Source organism: Suncus etruscus, chromosome 9, assembly GCF_024139225.1.
Source record: "Suncus etruscus isolate mSunEtr1 chromosome 9, mSunEtr1.pri.cur, whole genome shotgun sequence".
Classification (NCBI taxonomy): domain Eukaryota; kingdom Metazoa; phylum Chordata; class Mammalia; order Eulipotyphla; family Soricidae; genus Suncus; species Suncus etruscus.
In genome coordinates this window covers 9,098,690-9,120,391 of record NC_064856.1, presented here as the reverse complement: position 1 = coordinate 9,120,391, position 21,702 = coordinate 9,098,690, and the positions used below count along the sequence as shown (strand labels likewise).

The following is a 21,702-nucleotide window of genomic DNA, read 5'->3' as shown; positions in this document are numbered from 1 at the left end:
CTACTGGTCCTGGCTCAAGTCTCCAACACCACACAGGCTTTCCTCAGTACTGCCAGGGGTCATTCCTAAGCACAGTCACCCCAGAGCATCAGTGAGTTTGGCCCCAAAACCTCAAAAATAAGTAAATAAAAATGAAAAAGTATTCCTAGCTACATGGAATTTGATACTAGAAACTAGTAAAATAGTGTCTAAACTAAAGAAGAAAAAATGTGTTCTGGGGGGCCGGAGTGATAGCACAGCTGTAGGGCGTTTGCCTTGATGCGGCTGACCCAGGATGGGCCTTAGTTCAATCCCCGGTGTCCTATATGGCCCCCTGAGCCAGGAGTGATTTCTGAACTTATAGCCAGGAGTAACCCCTGAGCATCACTGGGTGTGGCCTAAAAAAAAAACAAACACAAAAACCTAAAAATGTGTCCTGGGTACAGAGATAGCTTAGTGGACTGGTCACATGCTTTGCATGCTTTGCATGCTGGAGGCACAGGTTCAATTCCAGCATCATGGCCCCACCACCCCTGGGAGTAACTGCCATCCACTGATCCAGGAGTAGCCCCTGAGTACCACCAAGTACAGCCCAACACCTTACTGTTTCCCAAAATAAAACAAACACACGAAGTTTTTTTTGTTTTTTGTTTTTTTGGTTTCTGGGTCATTCCTTCTGGCACTCAGGGGTTACTCCTGGCTCTGCACTCAGAAATTACTCCTAGCAAGCACAGAGATGCCGGGATTTGGGCCTCACAGTTTCATGCATCATGATGGCTACAACTAATTCAGGTGACTTAACAAAAATGTATCTATCTGGGGCCGGAGAGATAGCACAGCAATAAGGAGTTTACCTTGCATGCAGAAGGATGGTAGTTTGAATCTTGGTATCCCATATGGTCCCCCGAGCCTGCCCGGGGCGATTTCTTTCTTTCTTTCTTTTTTTTTTTTTTTGGTTTTTGGGTCACACCCAGCAATGCTCAGGGGTTATTCCTGGCTCTACACTCAGAAATCACCCCCTGCAGGCTCGGGGAACCATATGGGCTGCGGGATTTGAACCAGCGACCTTCCACATGTAAGGCAAACACCTTACCACTGTGCTATCTCTCCGGCCCCCAGGAGCGATTTTTGAGCAGCCGCGTGCACAGCAAACGCCCTACTGCTGTGCTATGGCTCTGGCCCCTGGAACACATTTTTTTCTTTCTTAGTTTAGACACTATTTTACTAGTTTCTAGTATCAAATTCCATGTAGCTAGGGATACTTTTTTCAGAGTAAAACTTGGGAAGTTGGGTGGAGGGATAGCATGGAGGTAAAGCGTTTGCCTTTCATGCAGAAAGTCAGTGGTTCAAATCCTGGCATCCCATATGGTCCCCTGAGCCAGGAGCGACTTCTGAGCATAGAGCCAGGAGTAACCCCTGAGCGCTGCCGGGTGTGACCCCAAAATAAAAACAAAACGAAACAAAACAAAAAACTTGGAAAGTCAATCATTCAACTATCTATAGTCCCTCCACCCAAAAAAGATAGTATTAAAAGTTTAGTGTCTGGCTTTCCTGATCTTTGAATATGAAGAGATATAGGAATGGCTTTTTATTTTTGTTTGTTTGTTTTGGGGCCATACCTGGCAGCGCTCAGGGTTACTCCTGACTCTGTGCTTAGAAATTACTCCTGGCAGGGCTTGGGATGATCCCATGTGGGGTGATGGGAATCAAACCCAGGTTGGTCACATGCAAGGCAAACACCCTAACACCCTACCGACTGTGCTACAGACTGTGCTACTGACTGTACTACTGACTGTGCTATTGCTTCAGCACCAAGAGAAATAGGAATGGTTTTTGTTGTGTTTTTTTTTGTTTTGTTTTTGGGTCATACCTGGCAGCACTCGGGTTACTCCTGGTTCTACACTCAGAAATCACTCCTGGCAGGCTCGGGGGACCATATGGGATGCCAGGATTCGAATTACCCTCCTTCTGCATGCAAGGCAAACGCCTTACCTCCATGCTATCTCTCTGGCCCACAGGAATGGCTTTTCATACAAATATATTTATAAGTTTGAAAGAAATACCTACTGTATTTTCCAGCGTATAAGACGACTTTTGAAACAAAAAAAAAAGTCAATGGGGGTCGTCTTATACGCCGAGTATATCCCGAAAAATGTTTCAATATGCCGCTAAACGAAAATTGTCTGAATATTGCCAAAAAAAAAAAACCACAAAATTTCCAACTCAATCCTGCACCAATCACTGCAAGGCTGCTCAGACCGCCTCTCTAACTCAGCCAATCCAAGCAGACGTTTTATGCATGCAAATTAGACAATGTCTGGACCCAAATATATACTGTCAAAAGCCTGCTCAGATTGGCCAGAGTCAGAGAGGAAGTCTATTGCAGTATAACCTTTGAACCTTTGCTTGTTGTGATTGGCTCACTGTGGTACATACAGTTGCAGCACAGGAACGTTCTGTCTGATACAGCGAATATAGGCCTAAACCTATGTTGTAACTGCAAAATTAGGGGGTCGTCTTATACGCCGGAAAATACGGTATATAAATGGGTCGTTGTGTGCTAAAACTTGCCCTTTTTGGGGTGGGACTCAACAAGATGTTGGTATCAGGCAGCTTTACTTTTGATTTTTGTCTTTTGGCCACTCCTGGCAGTGCTCAGGACTTACTCCCGACTGTTGTCAGGAATTACACCTGAGGGGCCCAGGGGACCATATGGGGTGCTATGGATCAAACCCAGGTCGGTTGCATGCACAACAAGCACCTTACCTACTGTACTATCTCTCTGCCTCAACTTTACTTTTGTCTTCTAATTTCAGAGCAGCCTGAACATGCATTCTGCACCCAGTTACCTCACCCAGCCACCACCACCGCCTCCACCTCCTCCCCCACTCCCCCCACCCCCACCTACCCAGCCTCCCCCACCCCCCCCTCAGAACTTGGGTCCCCCGGGGCGAGCCAACCCTGGAGGGAATGGTGTGGTGGAAGTGTACAGTACTGCCCCACCCCTGGCTGGAAATGCAACAGTGGAGATTCAGGCACTGGGAATGCAGCCCTACCCCCCTCTGGAGGTAAATGTAGACAGGCAGCTGGGAAGTGGGGGACAAAACTAGTTCTGGTCCTCATGGGCAACCTTGAACTTCCCTGAATCTTGACTATATGCCAGACACAGCTGGAGGTGGGGGACCAACACAGATCTGATTCGTTGTCTCCTAAAGAGAACCCCCTCAGAACTTTAATCCTAAGGACTTGAATCAAGTCATTACCTCCTAAAAATAGGAAATGCAGACTCTGAGAAAATGTTATGGAGCAGCAGAAATGGAGCTGCCCTTGGGAACTGCTTTGGGAGAACTATCAGAGAATGCCTCTTTTAGGGATAGGGTTTAAAAAAAATCATCCTCACGATTCTCTCTTAGATTAATAGGAGAGGTGTGACTGTGCAAGAAATAGTGACAGAGACTGGCAAAAAAGCTTTTGTGATTTCTCACATTTATGACAGTCAGATTAGCAAGTGCTGATCCTGGCCTCAGTTGCCCATGTTAAGTGTCTGCAGGTGGCTCGTGGGTGGCTGTGTGTATGTGTGACTGTGGGTGGGACGAGTTTGCTTCATGCATCTCTCCTGTTCTAGTGGTGGAGGTGGCGGCGTAGTGAGGCAGACAGGAACACTTGCCAGCTACATAGTGATGTTTCTGAGTGATCGGAGCAGGAGGCCAGGCCAGTGGGGACAAAAGAGGCAGGAAAGGAGAGGCATCCTGCAATGGGAAGCACTGCCAATTCATGTTGCAGGGGACTCAGGGACGAGGTGCAGTGCAGATCCAAGGTTGTCTTGCAACTGGATTGCCATATGTTCTGTGCTGAGCCTTGCTGGGAAGCGCTAAGTTAAGGTTGCCTTTTCTCCAGTCCCTCAGTGTACATTCCCCGACACAGTGATGGCAGGAAGCCTGGTGTGCGTGTTAAATTCCATTTGTCATTTCTCAAGACTTACCCTAGGAAATGGCTATAGAAAATGTCCAACCAAGTCAGGTAGCATCTGTCTGTCTGTCCATTCATACATTACTCTATTCGTCCAGACCAATGGGTAAATTCCACCAATAGCCTCAAGGTATCACAATTCCCTCTGTTATTTGCTCTAACTGGGAAGAATGAAGCAAACCTTTGTTCTGTTTCAAAAGGAAATAAAGACCTCAAGATACTAAGGGGTTGGGGTGGCCCATTGGGCAGAGAAGGGCCCCTATCCTTATTTATTTCTCTGTAGATGGTGGTGCTCTTTGAGGGCAGAACCCAAGTCATCCTTGACTTGGAGATCTTAACACTCAATCTGTCTAGGGCATACTAGCCTAGGCATACTGTTCTCTAAGACAGAAGAACTCCCCTCCCAGAGCTGTTGGATAGAACAGGAGCTAACCTGGTAGCAGCCATGGCTTTGTCCAGAGGTGACCTGAACCATAGGATAATTTATTTACAGGGCTTGAGGAGCCAGCTCAGTCAGGATGAGTGGTCATCAGCTTCCAGGTTCAGTTCCTGGAGAGGCAGCACACAGCTGCTGCTGCCATACAGATGTGGGTGCTTCTATGGGAGGGAGATGTACCAGCTGCCCTGTCTTTTCAGAGCTGAAGGGCAGAGGCCACTGAAAGGCTGATGGCTGTAAATCTGCCTGTTCTCCATGGCAGCTGCTGCTGGAGAGCAGAATCTGTTCTCTCTGTCAAGATCTCAACCAATGCTTCTCCAAGGCAGAGGCCAAGCTGGGAGGGGTCAGGAATGTGGGATTTAGCTGCCTGTGCTGTGTATCATAGAGAGCCAGGAAACTGTGAGAATGGAGACAGGATCTGGCAGGAGCCCCTGCTCAAGTGAAGTTATGCCCTCTGCACCCACATTTGAGAGTCCATTTTGTGCCAAGCAATGACTTAGGGCAGAAGAAAAGCTCTTGACTTTATAAAGACCCAATTTATGCAGTGGTGATAAATCTAAAGAGGACAGGGGCCAGAGAACAGTAAGGTCAGTGGGGGTGGTGGTGTTTGCCTTATATGCTGATGACCCAGGTTCAATCTCCAACATCCCATCTGGATCCCCTGAGCACTGATAGGAGTCATTTCTGAGCATAGAGTCATAAGACTTAAGCATCACTGCTATGACCCCAAAACAAAAACAAAATAAAGGAAAGAGGCACAAAGGAAGGCTAGAACTTGACGTTTTGTAGAATCTGGCCCTGGGAGGTACATGGAGAATGAATTAATGGATGGATGGATGGATGGATGGATGGATGGATGGATGGATGGTGCTCAGTGTTGACTGGAGTGGAGTGTCTCAGAACTCTTTAGTAATTTTCTGTTTCTTCACTGTCAGTTATCAGTTGAGGGGTATCACGAGGGATCTACTAAGAAATGGGGCCCAGGGACCACTCTTGCTCTGCCCTTCCTGCTTTGCTCCCTAACAATGCAGTTTTTCTAGGTGCCAAACCAGTGTGTGGAGGCCCCGGTGTATTCCACCCCGCCTGTGTACAGTCCTGGGAAACAGGGATTCAAACCGAAAGGACCAAATCCTGCTGCCCCCATGACCAGTGCTACAGGGACCACAGTGGCTGCCTTTGACTCCTCGTCAGTGCTGAAGACCCGGCGGGCCAAGGGGGTCAGTGGACTTCAAGAAGGTGAGCCCGAAGCTTGCCACACATATCTTTTAGCTCTGGCATGTCCACAAGCTACTAGTTCTAGCTTTTTCTTTTCTTTTTTTTTTTTTTTTTTTTGTGGTTTTTGGGTCACACCCAACAGTGCTCAGGGGTTTTTCCTGGCTCCGTGCTCAGAAATTGCCCCTGTTAGGCACGGGGGACCATATGGGACGCCGGAATTCAAACCGATGACCTTCAGCATGAAAGGTAAACAAACGCCTTACCTCCATGCTATCTCTCCGGTCCCGCTTTTTCTTTTCTAACAGCTAGTGTTGAGTTGGGCTGCATGGAATAGAAATCCAGAGTAAAAGACTCATTTAAGATGCTCTGGTTTTTTGTTTTTTGGTGTGTGTGTGTGTGTGTGTTTTTTGTTTTTTGGTGTGTGTGTGTGTGTGTGTGTGTGTGTGTGTTTGGGTCACATCCAGTGGTACTCAAGGGTTACTCCTGGCTCTTTGCTTAGAAATCACTTCTGGCAGGCTTGGGGGCCATATGGGATGCCGGGATTTGAACCACTGTCCGTCCTGGTTTGGCCGTGTGCAAGGCAAACGCCCTACTACTGTGCCATCTCTCCGGCCCCTGCTCTCGTTTTCTATTTCTTTTCAATTTTCATTTCATTATTATTATTTTTATTTTTTTGAAATCTTTGGGCCACATTCAATGATACTCAGAGTTTACTCCTGGCTTTGTGCTCAAAGGTCACTCCTGATGATGTTTGGGGGATCATGTGCAGGGTCAGGGATTCAGCCAGGGTTGTCTGTATGTAAGGCAAGTAAGTACCTAACCCTTGTGTTCTCTCCTTGACCCTTACATTTGTTTTGTTGTTGTTGTTGTTGTTTTCTTCTGTGCAGAATAAGGCTAAAGGCAGGCATTCTGGAGATCATATGCATATATAACATATGATTTATATGCCTATTTCTTGTATAATTTGTGCTCTGCCACTCATTGGACATTACCACTATTATTGGAATACCTTGCTCTATAAAATGGCTGCTGAGTTCCAGCGATCGGTATCATATTCCATTCAGTAGGAAGGATAAAAGATATTTCAGCTTCTAGACTTTTACTTAGATCTCAGTTTTCAAAACTTTGTCACTGACCACATTTGGTTACAAAGGAAACTGGGAAATGCCTCTTAGTGAGAAACTTTGTGGAAAAGATTTATGAGGATCCTAGGTTAGGGCTTGAAGGCAAGATTAAAAAGTGGTGGTACAAAAAGAGTGATAGTACAGTGGGTAGGGCACTTGCCTTCTATGCTGCTGGATTCAATGCCTGGCGCCACACATGGTTCCTGAGGCCCCACCAGAAGTGATCCTGAGTGAAGAGCCAAGAATAAGCCCTGAGCCCTACTGGGTGTGGCCCCCCAAACCAAACCAAACAAAAAGAGCGGTGGTAGTGGGAGAGAGCAGAGAGATAGAAACTTTAGATCTTCTCTGGTTAGTTACTTGTGCCTTCCTCTCAGAGATACATGCTGAGTATTTGTGTAGGCACAGTGCCAGGCACTGAGGGGCCATCATCTTCGCTCAGGAGTTCTCTGCCCCCAGTGACGGGAGACACACAGCTCTGTGGGAAGATGAACAGGATGCTGTGATCAAAAATCCAGAGGAGAGGGCCAGAATGATAACATAGGTGGTAGGACATTTGCCTTGCATGCAGCCTACCTGGGTGTGATCCCCAGTGTCCCATATGGTCCCCTGAGCACTGCCAGGAGTAACCCCTGAGCATTGCCAGATGTGGCCCCAAATGAAAAACAAACAATCATAAGAACCTGGAGGAGAGCTGGGAAGTACTGAGGATAGGAGGAGATGCTTTATATATGTTGGAAGGACCAAGCTTCCTAGTCTAGGTTGGCCCATGCTTGAGTCCAGCTAGGGTGGAGAGATGAGTGGGGCTGGTAGGAAGCAGAGAGTACAGCATCCAGAGACCTCAGCAGAGACAGGGTGTAGCCTAGAACTGGGGGGCCTTTGAGAGGTTTCCCTGCTCTCTTAGCCAGAGCATGTCCCTTTCCTCCACCAACCAGGTGAGGTTCATGCGAACACTTAATCTGCCTGTCCATGATGTTCCTCTCCAGGGAAGGGCTCTGTTGCCCTGAGTCCTGGATAGAGGGTCTGCATGTGGTCCTGGGCACCCTCAGTTGTGCCCTCACTTAAACCATCATTTTCCCTATCCCTCTCTGTCTTTCAGCTGCAGGGAAGCCTAAGGCACAGAAACTCAAGTGTTCATACTGTGACAAGTCATTCACCAAAAACTTCGACCTACAGCAGCACATTCGAAGGTATGAGCACGGGGGACAGGTGGCTCTAGGCAGGGTACAGTGGACAGGGATTGTCCTTCTCAGATCCCTCAGCTGGTGGTGGGACAAGTTCTATCTCTCCCCACCTGCTGCTGTGTTCTACAGTCTAGGGCCAGTATGTTTTAGCTGCTTCTCTCCAGAACAGTGCAGTGTCTGAGTGCTCTGGATCAGGAGAAACCAGAGAGGCTTGGCTTTGGGGTGCCTGTAGGTGCTACTCACTCACTGAGTATGATTCCTGTATCCAAGGATACCCACAGAGCCCCTCAGGACCCAAGCTTTCAGTCCAGGAAGCAGGAAGTAGGTGACTGGATCAGTGTGTCTCAAGAGTGGACCATGTTGGTACATGGTTCTTTTTGTTTGTTTGTTCTTATTTTTTTTTTTTTTGGTTTTTGGGCCACACCCAGTGGTGCTCAGGGGTTACTCCTGGCTGTCTGCTCAGAAATAGCTCCTGGCAGGCACGGGGGACCATATGGGACACCGGGATTCGAACCAACCACCTTTGGTCCTAGATCGGCTGCTTGCAAGGCAAACGCTGCTGTGCTATCTCTCTGGGCCCTGTTCTTATTATTTTATTTTAATTTTTTACTACACATATTGGTACTCAGGGGTTACTCCTGGCTTCACACTCAGGAATCACTCCAGGTTTGGGGGACCATATGGGATGCTGGGACTCAAACCCAGGTTGGCTACTTGCAAGACAAATGCCCTACCTGCTGTGCTATCTCTCTGGTCCTGGTACAGGAGATTATTTACTTTGTGACTAGAGCATTAAAAAGTGCTGAAAGACAATGAAACAATTACTCTCTTTTCAGTTTTGTTCTGTCCTTACATGTGACTTTATATTTTAAGGCCTTACATGTGGCTGAACCTGGTTTGATCCCAGCACAGCATGTGTGCCTCTGAATATCACCACGAGTGATCCCCGAGGAGAACCAGGAATAAGCCCTGAGCACCATGAGGCATGGTTCCTAATCCACTCCCCATCATAAAACCAAAAGGTCAATTTTATGGTGAAAGGGAGACTTCGGGGTGAACATCTGTATGCATTATAATTCAACATCTGGAATACTGCACAATACACTGCACAATACAATTATAGAAATGTTTACTTATAGATATGTATATCTGACTAAACTCAATACACTATAAACACATTTGCTTCAATACATTTTTTTCTTTAAAGGGTGGATGGGGGGCCAGAGAGATAGCATGAGGTAGGGTGTTTGCCTTGCATGCAGAAGGACAGTGGTTCGAATACCGGCATCCCATATGGTCCCCCGAGCCTGCTAGGAGCGATTTCTGAGCGTAGAGCCAGGAGTAACCCCTGAGCACAGCTGGGTTTGACCCCAAAACAAAACAAAACAAAACAAAAAATAAAGAGTGAATGGATGCCAGAGTGATAGGTCGGGCACTTGCCTTGCACAGACCTGGGTTTGATCCCTGGCACCATATATCACCCTCCAAGCCCACCAGGAGCAATCAAGTGCAGAGCCAAAGTTCCAAGCACTTCTGGGTGTGGCCTAGAAAAATAAGATACCCTAAAAACAGTGAACGGAATTTTGGGGTTATTTTATGGTACTCAGGGGCTATTCCCAGGTTCACTCTGGGGACAGAGTGTGGGGAATTACTCTTGGTGGTGGACCATGTTGTAAGGGACTGAACGCAGGTTTTGTGTGCATGAATCCCAGTCCTTAGAGTTAGCTTTTCAGCCCCAGTGAGTGAATCTGAAGGAAAATACTCAGTAATGGTACAAGCACTGCATTGTGACACTGGAATGTTTTCTTCTTCAGAAATTCCTGGGCTGGGGCCGGAGTGATAGCACAGTGATAGGCCGACTGCCTTGCATGCTGCCAATCCGGGATGGACCGGGGTTCAATCCCTGGCATCCCCTATGGTCCCCTGAGCCTGCCAGGAGCAATTTCTGATCGCAGAGTCAGGAATACCCCCTGAGTGCCACTGGGAATGTCCCCAAAACAAAAACAAAGCACAACCCCCTGAAATTCCTGGGCTTATGGCCAAAGTACAGGGGTATAGGCTTACCTTGCACACAATTGACCAGGTTCAGTTGCCAGCATCCCTTATGGTCTCCTGAGTCAGCCAGGAGTGATCCTTGAGTGCAGCCAGGAGTAATCCCTGAGAATCTCTGGGTGCAAGCAGCCGATCCAGGACCAAAGGTGGTTGGTTCGAATCCCAGTGTCCCATATGGTCCCCTGTGCCTGCCAGGAGCTATTTCTGAGCAGACCGCCAGGAGTACCCCTGAACAACACCGGGTGTGGCCCAAAAACAAACAAACAAAAAAAATGAAAGAAAAATAAATCAGGCCAGAGATATACAATAGTGGGAAGGGCGCTTGTCTTGGCATACATACAACTCAGGTTCAATCCCCAGCACCCCATAAAGTCATCCAATCCCCACCAGGAAAGATCTCTAAACACAGGGCCAGGAGTGAGTCTTGAGGATCATCAGTTGTGACCCTAAAACTAACCAAATGAATAAACCAAAAGAATTAGAAGTTTTGGGGCCAGGCGGTGTCGCTAGAGGAAAGGTGCCTGCCTTTCCTGCACTAGCCTTGGACGGACCGCAGTTCGATCCCCCGGTGTCCCATATGGTCCCCCAAGCCAGGAGCAACTTCTGAGCGCATAGCCAGGATTAACCCCTGAGCGTTACCGGGTGTGGCCCAAAAACAAAAACAAAACAAAAAAAAGAATTAGAAGTTTTATTTATTTATTTATATTTTGGTTTTGGGGCCACACCCAGTGATGCTCAGGGGTTACTCCTAGCTATGCACGCAGAAATCGCTTCTGGCATGGGGGACTGTATGGGATACCGGGGATCGAAAGGAGGTCCATCCACGCTCAAGGCAAACGCCCTACCACTGCACTATCACTCCAGCCCTAGAAAGATTAGAAGTTTGTGTGTGTGTGTGTGTGTGTGTGTGTGTGTGTTTTTGGGTCACACCCAGCAGTGCTCAGAGGTTACTCCTGGCTCCATGCTCAGAAATTGCTCCTGGCAGGCACGGGGGACCATATGGGACACTGGGGTTCGAACAGATGACCTCCTGCATGAAAGGCAAACGCCTTACCTCCATGCTATCTCTCCAGCCCCAAAATATGAGAAGTTTTAGAAGTAGTAGAGGTTTCTATATTAGAAGTTTCTGTTTAAATGACTTAAAGCATTACGAAGTGTTTTATCTCATAGTCAGAAATGGGCAGAGAAGGGAAGCACCAGGGCTGGTGGGTTCAGCAGCTCTGGAATATCACCAGAGCCTGATCTGTCTTGTCTTTGGTAGGCCAGCAGCAGGGGGCTTGCCACAGTGGCAGAACCCTGGCCAGCTGCCTAAGGAGGCTGGATCTGGGCTTTCCTGGGAATCAGGGGGTATGGGGCTGCGAGTAAGTGGCCTTGTTCCCCACAGCCACACCGGTGAGAAGCCTTTCCAGTGCATTGCGTGTGGCCGTGCCTTTGCCCAGAAGTCCAACGTCAAGAAACACATGCAGACCCACAAGGTGTGGCCTCCCGGGCGCAGTGGGGGCACTGTCTCCCGGAACTCTGTCACTGTCCAGGTCATGGCTCTGAACCCCAACAGGCAGGAGGAGGAGGAAAGCACAGGTGGGTAGAAATAGGGGGCACACACTCTCCTTACCCTCTCCTGTAGCTCCCTTTTTTGTTTGTTTTTCTTGGGGGAGTTTGGGGGGTTTGTTTTTTGGTCACACTTGGCAGTACTCAGGGGTTACTCCTGGCTCTATGCTCAGAAGTCGCTCCTGGCAGGCTCCGGGGACCATATGGGATGCAAGGATTCGAACCACCATCCCTCTAAATGCAAGGCAAATGCCCTACCTCCATGCTATCTCTCTGGTCCCTAAGACCCTTCTTATGTGGCCCAGTGTGTCTGAGACATCTTGGGAACTCACCCTCTGCTGTGAGCCCCATTCTCTGTGCCTTCCAAGGTCTCCTGCATTCCTTGGAGAAGAGACCTTACCTCCCATGTCTTTTGGGGCTCCTTGTGATCCCCAGCAACAAAGCATTGGCCATTTGCACCCATTGATCCGACCTGACTCTGGGCCAGGCCATGAGTCAGCAAGGTGGAGGTGGAACCTTTGTCCTCAGCGAGACGGGGGCAGGTTGGCTGAGCAGGTGCCTGTGACTAGAAGAGGGAGCTGAGGAGGCGTGATAAGCAGTTAAGCGTCGTGTTTGGGATTTTTCTTTTTTTGTGTGTGTGTTTGGGATTTTTCACAGTTGCAGAGGAGAATGTCTGAGGGAAGGGCTAGGCGGGGGCTAAGCAATAGCTGTTTCTCAGGAGATGGAAGCAGTTCAGCATCTTCCCATTGGGAGTGGTGCCCGCCGTGTGCAGGTGCATGCTGTGTCCCAGCCCACGTCCGAGGCAGATGGTAGGTTGGTGTGGAGAGTACACAAGAATCCTTTCCAGAGGGACTGTCCCTCTCTCTCTTTCTCCTGACTCTTGCTCTGCCTTGGCTTTCTTCACAGGGTTGGGTCAGAGCCTGTCAAGCGTTTCTCAGCCCCAGGCCATCCCTGCAGCAAGTGAGGAGGAGGGAGACAAGCTGGAAACCAAGCAGGTAGTCCTCATCGATAGCTCCTACCTGTGTCAGTTCTGCCCCAGCAAGTTCAGCACCTACTTCCAGCTCAAGTCCCACATGACCCAGCATAAGAACGAGCAGGTAGGCGAGGAGGGGAGGGACGGGGCACAGTGACAATGGTCATGAGCCTTGCCTAGGGTCTTGAACACAACAGGCATGAACCTTTAGTGACTTTGACCTCCTGTCAAACTGTCCTCCACATCAGGCTTCCTTCTCATCTGTCTGTAGGGGGCTGCTTCCCCAGTCATTATGCTGGGAGTAAGACAGGAAACCCGTTTCTTTGGAGTCAGAAAGAATTCCATGCAGGAAAGGCTTTTTTTTTTTTTTTTTTTTTTTGGTTTTTGGGTCAAACTCAGCGGTGCTCAGGGGTTACTCCTGGCTGTCTGCTCAGAAATAGCTCCTGGCAGGCACGGGGGACCATATGGGACACCAGGCTTCGAACCAACCACCTTTGGTCCTGGATTGGCTGCTTGCAAGGCAAACGCCGCTGTGCTATCTCTTTGGGCCCAGGAAAGGCTTTTTTTAATATTAGTTTGGGGGCTACATCTGGTCACTTCTGTGCTCGAGCATCATTTCTGGCAGTATCCAGAGACTGCATGGTGCTGGGGATTAAAACCAAGCCTCCTACCTGCAAACTTTGTGCCTAAGATGAGTCATTGTTCCTTTCTTTCCCAACCCTTGGAAACTAGTAATTTCTTACTGTCTCTGGATTTTCCTCTTCTGGATATTTTTTACAATTTTTTACTTTTATTTTATTTTTGGGTTTTGGACCACACCCAGTGATGCCAGAAATGGCTCCTGGCTTGGGGGACCATATGGGACCCTGGGGGATCGAACCTCGATCTGTCTTAGGCTAGCGTAGGCAAGGCTTACAGTTTGCATCACCACTCAGGCCCCTGGATATCATTGGCAAGAGAAGGTTCACAGAGTCTGAGCAATAGTATAATGGATAGCATGATGAGTTATTTATCTTGTATGCAACTGACCTAGGTTCTATCCCTGGCATCCCATATAGTCCCCAATAGGATTCCTAAGTGCAAAGCCAAAGTAAATCCTGAACACTGCTGCACACCCAAAAAAGATGAAAACAAAATAGGTTCATATGGCTGACAAAAGGTGCAAGTGAACTGGTGGGGACTTGGATGGGGGAACTGAAGGGATCAAATGTTTTGATAGGGCACATGACCACCAATGGCCAGTGGGGGGGTCACTTTATGAGGAAGAAGAGTATGGAGGGGCCGGAGCAATAGAACAGTGGTAGGGCTTTTGCTTTGCTTTTGCTTTGCACATGGCCAACTCCTGGCAGGCTGAGTTTGATCCTCAGCATCTCAAGCCTGCCAGGAAAAATTTCTGAGTGCAGAGCCAGGGGTAACCCCTGAGTATCTCTGGGTGTGTCCCCAAAACCAAAAAAAAAAAGAATAGAAGAAGCCTATGGAACTGGATTGTGGGAGGCCTGGCTGGGAGGAGAGGGCCCTCTGTTCAGAATAAAGTGGGAGTCCAAAGTAATAGCACAGCAGGCAGGGTGTTTGCATTGCTCATGTTCATCCCAGGTTTATTCTCCAGCTGTCCATATGGGCCCTCAAATACCACCAGGAGTGATCCCTGAGCGCAGAGCCAGAAAAGAATAAAGCTGGGTCTCCAGCCCCCATCTGGGCTCCCTTCTCCCTTCACCTGCCTTGCTTTTTCCCTCAAGGTGTACAAGTGTGTGGTCAAAAGCTGTGCTCAGACGTTCCCGAAGCTAGACACATTTCTGGAACACATCAAGGGCCACCAGGAGGAGCTGAGCTATCGTTGCCATCTCTGTAGCAAGGACTTCCCGTCGCTGTACGACCTCGGTGTACACCAGTATTCTCACAGCTTCCTGCCACAGCACAGCCCCAAGAAGGACAGTGCCGTCTATAAGTATGTGCCTCTTCTTACACCCCCCCAATCCCTCTACCACCAAGAGCCCAGGTCTGTCCCCCATCATCTCTTTTTTTTTTTTTTTTAAAGTTTTTGGGCCACACCCGGCGTTGCTCAGGGGTTACTCCTGGCTGTCTGCTCAGAAATAGCTCCTGGCAGGCTCGGGGGACCATATGGGACACCGGGATTTGAACCAACCACCTTTGGTCCTGGATCGGCTGCTTGCAAGGCAAACGCCGCTGTGCTATCTCTCCGGGCCCTGTCCCCCATCATCTCACTGTATGGCAACAACGAGATCTTATTGGAGAAATATGGTGCCAGGCTGCAAAATGGCTTCTGGGCCTTGGTGCTGGTGGAAGGAGCCAAGTCTTCTGTTGTTCTTCAGTATGGCAGATCTTCTAGTTTAGTTTAGTTTTGTGTTTATTTTTGGGCCATTCCAGGTATTCTCAGGGATCATTTCTGGTAGTGCCTGGGGACCATATGGAGTGCTGGGGACCAAACCAGAGTCAAGGAAAATGCCCTGCCTGCTTTTCTTTCTCTCTAGCCCCATTGTTTTTGGTTTTTGTTCAGTTTTTTTTTTTTTATTTTAGTTTTTCTGCCACACCTGATGACACTCAGGGGTTACTCCTGGCTTTGCACTCAGAAATTGCTCTTGGGTTGGGCAACCATATGGAAAGCCAGGGGATTGAACCACGGTTCGTCCTAGGTTATCACATGCAAGGAAGATGCCTTATTGCTTGCGCCACTGCTCCGGCCCCAGTTCAGTTTTTTATTTTTTTTTTTGAGGTGGGGGCACACCTGGCAGTGCTCAGGGATTATTCCTGGTTCTGTGTTCAAAGATCACTCTATTTATTTATTTACTTACTTACTTATTTTGGTTTTTGGGTCACACTGGCAGCACTCAGGGGTTATTACTAGCTCTATGCTCAGAAATCGCTCCTGGCAGGCTTGGGGGACCATATGGGATGCCGGGATTTGAACCACCGTCCTTCTGCATGCAAGGCAAACACCATACCTCCATGCTATCTCTCTGGCCCCTCAAATATCACTCCCCACTCTTGTAGTGCTTGGGGGACCATACATGGTGCTGGGAAGGAACCTGGATTAGCTGCTTTTTATCCTAGAAAAAGCATCATCCAAAGAGTAAACAATCTTTCCTTGTTGATAATGGAGACCTTAAGAAAAACTCTTTTTCCCAAGCTAAGAATATGAAAGTATCAAAAAAAAAACCCAAACAAAACAAAAAAATAAATAAAGGAGCAGGAGAGATAGCATGAAGGTAAGGCATTTGTCTTTTATGCAGAAGGTCATTGGTTCAAATCCCGGCATTCCATATGGTCCCCTGAGCCTGCCAAGAGTGATTTCTGAGCATAGAGCCAGGAGTAACCCCTGAGCGCTGCCGGGTGTGACCCAAAAGCTGAAAAACTAAAAACCAAAAAAATTATGAAAGTATTATTTATTTAGATTTCAATAAAGACAGTGCACTGATGCTCAGAATGAGAATGGGGCCGGCGAGGTGGCGCTAGAGGTAAGGTGTCTGCCTTGCAAGCGCTAGCCAAGGAAAGGACCACGGTTCGATCCCCGGTGTCCCATATGGTCCCCCCAAGCCAGGGGCAATTTCTGAGCGCGTAGCCAGGAGTAACCCCTGAGCATCTAACGGGTGTGGCCCGAAAAACCAAAAAAAAAAAAAAAAAGAGAAAAGAATGAGCATGCACTTTTGGTTTGTGTGTTTTGGAGCCACACCTGGCAACGCTCAGGGCTTTCTCCTGGTTCTTCTTTCTAGTAGGGACTATCCAGGGTACCAGGGATCAAACCCAGGTTAGGTAGGCATATGGTAAAACTACTTACCCATTATACTTCTCTCCAGCCTTAGCAGGCACGTATGTGAAAGTCAAAGCCAAAAGCAAGATACAGTTGTTTGTAATCTATAAGAAGATCTGGGTTATTTTATTTTGCTTTATTATCATTATTATTATTATTCTGGCCTCACACAATAGTGCTCACGGATCACTCCTGATGGGGCTTCGGGAACCTATGTGGTGCTTAGGATCAAACCTAGGACAGCCACATGCAAAGCAAGTGCCTCAACCATTTTATTATCTCTGTAGCCCTAAAATTGAAGTTCAAGTTTAAAGTAGGATTCAAGAAGATGGCGCAAGGGGTTGGAGCACAGCTGTGTGTGCTGAGAACTGGGTTTGATCCCTCACTCTGAAAAGTTTCCCCGGGTAGCACAGTGACAGCCTCCTCAGACATTCGAATGTGCTCTCCACCATGGAGCTGTGTCCTCAGTCTCTTTATAAAGAGGCTTTATATGTCCTTTATAGAGAGATGCTTTGCTTTATTCCTGGCTCAGGATCTAATCCATGTCATACATGCAGTAAGTTGTGTGTCTTTAGTCTCCCTTAGGCTGGAGATGTATTTCGTTACATTCTCTTTGTCTTTTTCATGAACTTGAAGATTGTAGACTAGTGGGGTTTTGTTTTTGTTTTTGTTTTTGGGCCACACGCAGTGGCGCTCAGGAGTGATTCCTGGCTCTGTGCTCAGAAATCGCTCCTGGCAAGCTTGAGGGACCGTATGGGATGCCAAGAATTGAACCTGTCCTGGGTTGCTCAAGAGTAATCTTTGTTGTTGTTTTTTTATTTATTTTTTTTAATTTAAGCACCATGATTACATACATGATTGTAGTTAGGTTTCAGTCATAAAAAGAACACCTCCTGGGGGCCAGCATGGTGGCGCTAGAGGTAAGGTGTCTGCCTTGCTAGCGATAGCCTACAACAGACTTCGGTTCAATCCCCCAGCGTCCCATAAGGTCCCCCAAGCCAGGAGCAACTTCTGAGCGCTTAGCCAGGAGTAACCCCTGAGCATCACTGGGTATGGTCTAAAAACCTAAACAAACAAACAAACAAACAAAAAACACCCCCGGGGCAGGAGAGATAGTGTGGAGGTAAGACGGTTGCTTTTCATGCAGATGGACAGTGGTTCGAATCCCATATGGTCCCCTGTGCCTGCCAGCGGCAATTTCTGAGCATAGAGCCAGGAGTAACCCTTGAATGCTGCTGGGTGTGACCCAAAAACCAAAAAAAAAAAAAAAAAAAAAAAAAAAGGAAAGTAAAGAAAAAGAACATCCCCCTTCACCAGTGCAACCTTCCCACCACCTATGCCCCCCATCTCCCTCCTTACCCACTCCCTCCCTGCCTGTATTCCAGACAGGCATTGTACTTCTCTTACTCATTAACATTGTCATGATAGTTAGTGTAGTCATCTCTCGAACTAAACTCACCACTCTATGTGGTGAGCTTCATATCGAGAGCCAGTCCTTCCAGCCCTCATCTCTGTTGTAAGAGGGATGAGGAAGGTGTTCTAAGTGTGTTGAGCACAGAACCTGGGCAGATCTGACTAGCACTTTGGGCAGGAATATTTCTCACTGCCATCTGGTGGTAAAGGAGTCTACTTGCTTTCTCATGGTTTCATAGTAAGGAAATGAGGGATGTTTCTTCCGTAGAGTGACTTATGATTTACAGCTGCTACTTAAAAAAATTTTTATTCATTTGTGGGTGTGTGTTGCTAGAAATTAAATCCAGGGCCTTAGGCATGCATGACAAGTGTTTAACTTGTGCACACCTAAGTGCCAGGAATTGAATCTGGGTGGGTCTTATGTGGACGAGTACCGTAACCCCTGATATTATCTCTCCAGCCCCTGAAGCTTCGATTTTGGAGGCATATCAATCATGTGATGTTAAAAGTAGGACCTGTGTATAGACATTTGTAATTAGAAATCTTTTGGGAAAGTTGGCTCATTTGATTCTTGGGATAATCTTAAGAATGTGGACAGCCAGGCCCGGAGAGATAGCACAACGGCGTTTGCCTTGCAAGCAGTCGATCCAGGACCAAAGGTGGTTGGTTCGAATCCCGGTGTCCCATATGGTCCCCCATGCCTGCCAGGAGCTATTTCTGAGCAGACAGCCAGGAGGAACCCCTGAGCACAGCCGGGTGTGGCCCAAAAACTAAAAAAAAAAAAGAAAAAAATAAAAAATAAAAAAAGGATGTGGACAGCCAAGAGTTAGTACAATAGATAAGGCTCTTGTATTGCATTCAGCCGACCTAGGTTTTATAATATATTTTGAGCTCAGAGTCAGGAATAAGCCCTGATCACAACTAAGTGTGCCCCCCCCCAAAAAAAACAAAACAACAGCCCCCCCCCCCAATTACACCAAAAATGATTATATGAAGGGTAGATCTAATTGGGATTCTTTTTTTTTTTTTTTTTTTTTTTTTTTGGTTTTTGGTTTTTGGGTCACACCCGGTGGTGCTCAGGGGTTACTCCTGGCTGTCTGCTCAGAAATAGCTCCTGGCAGGCACGGGGGACCATATGGGACACCGGGATTCGAACCAACCACCTTTGGTCCTGGATCGGCTGTTTGCAAGGCAAACGCCGCTGTGCTATCTCTCCAGGCCCCTAATTGGGATTCTTTTTTTTTTTTTTTTTTTGTGGTTTTTGGGTCACACCCGGCAGTGCTCAGGGGTTATTCCTGGCTCCAGGCTCAGAAATTGCTCCTGGCAGGCACAGGGGACCATATGGGGCGCCGGGATTCGAACCGATGACCTCCTGCATGAAAGGCAAACGCCTTACCTCCATGCTATCTCTCCAGCCCCTAATTGGGATTCTTAACCCATTTGGTGAATGCAGAAATGGAGGTCAGAGTTGGGAAGATGTCAACCTTGGAGCCTTGTCTTTTGGATTTTTTTCTTCAAGTTTCCTTTGATGCCTAGAGCAGTCTATCAATAGAACGGATAGTTTCTGCCTCCAGAGCAAACTTGCTAGTGGAGGAGAGAGAGATAAGAATCAGTAAGCCAAAAAACTAGCTCAATGGGTTGGAGTTCATGCTTTATGTGCAAGAGACCAGGATTGATCCCTTATGCTTCATGTCCTCTGAACACACATGAAGTGGCCCCTAAACATAGATCTGGGAGTAGCTCCTAAGTACTCCTGGGTGTAGCCCTAAAATAATAATTAAAATAATTAAAGAAGGGCTGGAGGTGGGGCCAGAGAGATAGCACAGCGGGTGTTTTTGCAAGCAGCCAACCCAGGACCTAAGATGGTTGGTTCGAATCCCAGTGTCCCATATGGTCCCCTGTGCCTGCCAGAAGCAATTTCTGAGCAGATAGCCTAGAGTAACCCCTGAGCACTGCCAGGTATGGCCCCAAAACCAAAAAAAAAAAAAAAAAAAAAAGGGCTGTAGGAAGAGTACAGTACAGTGGATAGGGCTCTTGTTTTGTACATGGCCAACTCAAGTTTGATCTCTGGCATCAAACATCTGGTGCTCGGATGGTCTTCTGAGCACCATCAGAGTGATTCCTGAGTGCATAGCCTGAGTACCACTGGATATGACCCAAAAAACAAACCAAAAAAAATTTTTTTTTAAATAAATATAGTACAGAGGTTAAGTTGCTTGCCTTGCAAGCTTGTTCTTAACTGTACATATTTTTTTTTTGCTTTGTTTTTATTTTATGGGATACACCAGGTGGTGTTCAGGAGTTACTCCTGGCAGGCTCAGGGGATCATATGGGATGCCGGGGATCAGCCTTGGATCGGCCACATGCAAAGCAAGTGCTCTACTTGCTGTGCTATTGCTCTAGTCCCCAGATGACCTTCTTTTGATCCCTGGCACCACAGGACTCCCAAACATTGATTGGTATGATTCCTGAGCACAGACAGATCCTGGAGGAGCCCCTGGGTAGTACTAGATGTGACTTCCAAAACAAGCAAGCAAAACACTGATGACAAAATAGGGTATTCCAGGGATAATTGGGGCAACTGGAAATAAGGTGTTCAGGAGGGCCTCTCTGTGGAAGTGACAAGTGAACTGAGATATGAAGAACAAGAAGGTGCTGCCAGCAGAAGCCTTGGGGAAGAGTGTTCTAGGTAGCAGGATGAGTAATTGCAAAGGCCCTGAAATGAGCATAAGCTCACTTCTATAACACTAAGGAGAGAGGCTGGAGAGACAACACAGCAGTAGGCCATTTGCCTTGCACGCAGCCTATCCAGGACTGACAGTGGTTCAAATCCTGGCATCCCATATGGTCCCCTGTGCCTGCCAGGAGCAATTTCTGAACACAGAACCAGGAGTAACCCCTGAGTACAGCTGGGTGTGACCCCTCCACCAAATAAATAAATAAATAAGGAGGGTTGTGGAGATAGCTCAGGGACCAAGTGCATATATGGTATACCGGAGTCCCTTGTGGCCACCAGAATACTGCCAGAAGTGACCCCCCCTAAAATAAATAAATAAAACATTCCTGAAAATGCCAGAGGGTGTGATTCATTAGTAGAGCATCTGCCTTGATGGTGGGAAGCTGTGAGTTTGCTCACTTATCCCCCAACTCTATACTGAATGTCAGCACAGCATTATGATCCCCTCCCTGTACCATGACACAGTGTGTGGACTCCCAGTGTGTGACCTCTGGACAAAGCAACACCAACAGAGGAAAAGCAAAGGACGAAATAGAGAGGACACTCAGTGAGGGGAGCAGAGTTGGAGGGAGGCAGAGGACCAGGAAACCCTAAGAACTGATAGTAGGACCTGGCAATCCAGGGCATGACCAGGCCTGCTGTTCCTTGTCAAAGCATTCCCTGGCTCCCTTATGGAGAGTGTTCAGGGGAAGGCCAGAGGGGGCTAGTACCCAGAGAAGAGTGACCTGAGACATGAGGATAAAAACACTCTTTGGGGAGCCAGAGAGATAGCATGGAGGTAGGGCAAATGCCTTGCATGCAGAAGGGTAATGATTGGAATTCCGGCATTCCATATGGTCCCCTGGGCCTGCCAGGAGTGATTTCTGAGCGTAGAACCAGGAGTAGTAACCCCTGAGCGCTGCTGGGTGTGACCCAAAAACAAAATGAAAACAAAAATGAAAACCCACTCACTTTGCAGAGTGAATTCAACACCTGATTTTGCCTAGGAGGCCAGGGGGTGGGCAGGCAGGGAGCTTGTTCAGCTCTCCCCCTTGACCTCCTGCTCCTTTCCCGTCCCCAACACCTCCTGCTTTTTCCTCCAATGACTCCTGTTCCTTCCCTCCTCACTTCCTGCTCCTTTCCCCCCAACTCTTCTCCTGCTCTTTCCACTCAGGTGTGTCAAGTGCGTCAACAAATACTCTACCCCCGAGGCCCTGGAGCACCACCTGCAGACAGCTACACACAGTTTCCCCTGTCCTCACTGCCAGAAGGTAAGTCCCTCCCCTGTCACCCCACTGCCCCCTCTCTTTTGCTCCTCTCCGCCCTAGGA

General features: G+C 47.9%; 1 protein-coding gene across 1 annotated transcript in view; it reads left to right on the top strand.

The window, feature by feature from the left end:
* ZNF341 (zinc finger protein 341) overlaps window positions 1-21,702 on the top strand; it is a 49,302-nt gene that overhangs the window by 13,440 nt on the left and 14,160 nt on the right. Inside the window, exons 5-11 of the mRNA XM_049779158.1 lie at window positions 2,796-3,047; window positions 5,425-5,620; window positions 7,820-7,910; window positions 11,341-11,534; window positions 12,411-12,601; window positions 14,214-14,422; window positions 21,547-21,643. Of these exons, the coding sequence (XP_049635115.1) occupies window positions 2,796-3,047; window positions 5,425-5,620; window positions 7,820-7,910; window positions 11,341-11,534; window positions 12,411-12,601; window positions 14,214-14,422; window positions 21,547-21,643 (1,230 nt within the window). The remainder of the gene's footprint in view (window positions 1-2,795; window positions 3,048-5,424; window positions 5,621-7,819; window positions 7,911-11,340; window positions 11,535-12,410; window positions 12,602-14,213; window positions 14,423-21,546; window positions 21,644-21,702) is intronic.